At 44.0% G+C, this 1,376-nt stretch overlaps 1 protein-coding gene across 3 annotated transcripts in view; it reads right to left on the minus strand.

Annotated features, from left to right (window-relative positions):
* Positions 1–1,376, minus strand: part of PTPRM (protein tyrosine phosphatase, receptor type, M) — a 361,286-nt gene that overhangs the window by 27,813 nt on the left and 332,097 nt on the right. For all 3 annotated transcript variants that reach the window (XM_008574057.1, XM_008574056.1, XM_008574058.1), the window contains one exon: positions 90–215. In XM_008574057.1, the coding sequence (XP_008572279.1) occupies positions 90–215 (126 nt within the window). The remainder of the gene's footprint in view (positions 1–89; positions 216–1,376) is intronic.

A 1,376-nucleotide genomic window follows, 5' to 3' on the forward strand; every position in this document is an offset into this window, starting at 1 on the left:
GTGTCTCGCGTACAGTGGGCACTCCAGAATTCAATGAATGAGAAAGTAATGAAACCACGATAACAAGCAATACTGGCCCAGACTCTTACTCTGGCTGCGTTATAAATACGGAATATCCTGCTGATAATGTCCTCTTCTAAATCGGCAGAAACAAATTCCACTTGGATGGGGCCATGCCTGTGTACTCCGTTTTCTGGCCAGTACTGTGGACACAACTGAATTCAAAACACAGAAACACAAGGTTAACGAGAACAGTGAATTTACTCTTAACAGTTTGGAGACGATCAGTATCAACATTTGGTAATTCTTAAGACTTCATTGATTCCCTGCATTTTCTTTTCCTTGTAGCAAGCAGACTTTAGGACTTTGCTGTTGGCTGATTCCTCACCTCCACCTGTCCTTCTAGGACTTTTTTCCTCCTTTTCTCAGAAAGCATCTTTTAGCCACGAACAAGTCTGCTTTGCAAGGAGGTCATGGGATGCCTTCAGCACATCACTTCTGCACGTCAAAAAGAGCTCTTACCAGCCCCTGGGGGGATGCCCCAGGTGCCATTAAACGAGTTGAGGTACTTAAAATGATACATACCTTTTAACTCCTAAAACTTCATCCTCCCCTGACTGGGCTTGCATGTTCATTTATAATCACTTTTGGGAATAAGGCTATTTTGTAACAAGATAAGAACTGGCAACAGTGTTGGGTTGCATTCTTGTGTTCTGGTCTAAACCCTCCCAGCTCAGACACAGGAAACCCAGTTTTATAAGAGTAAATGCTTTGCTGTTTTGCCTGGAGGTGACTTTAATTAGAAACAATTTCCTAAAGTCTCAAACCCAGTATTGGTGATACGGGGTAACCAGAACTTTTGCATGAACGTAACACACACTTCAGCATAGCTGGAGTGGTTCTGAGCAACGAGAGGCTTCTGTTCGCTACCACCTACACAATTCCTAAACTTGGAGACAGTCAGGTAGGAAGAACTCCTAAGATCTTTTCTCTTCAGGAACCATTCTTAGGGCTGGCCCGTGGCTCACTCAGGAGAGTGCCACGCTGATAGTGCCCAGCCCGTGGGTTCGGATCCTATAAAGGGATGGCCGGTGTGCTCAGTGGTGCAGACAACACTGTGCCGTGGGTTGTGATCCTCTTACCAGTCAAAACAAAAAAAAGAAACCATTCTTAAATCCCTGAAACCTTAACAGTCATTTAAAGTTTGAAGTTATTTCCTTTGGGACTTGGTATTCCAGTGACTTTTTTTGCAGTAGCGTTTGTTTACCTTTTGTTTGAGGGACAGATGCCTTGTGGTGATGCACCAGGGGAACTACTTCATTGTTTTATAACCTGTTTCTGCTGGACTGAGAGCCTCATTGTAAGCAGAGTGATGC

This window comes from Galeopterus variegatus, unplaced genomic scaffold (assembly GCF_000696425.1).
Source record: "Galeopterus variegatus unplaced genomic scaffold, G_variegatus-3.0.2 Scaffold993, whole genome shotgun sequence".
In the NCBI taxonomy this organism is placed as follows: Eukaryota; Metazoa; Chordata; class Mammalia; order Dermoptera; family Cynocephalidae; genus Galeopterus; species Galeopterus variegatus.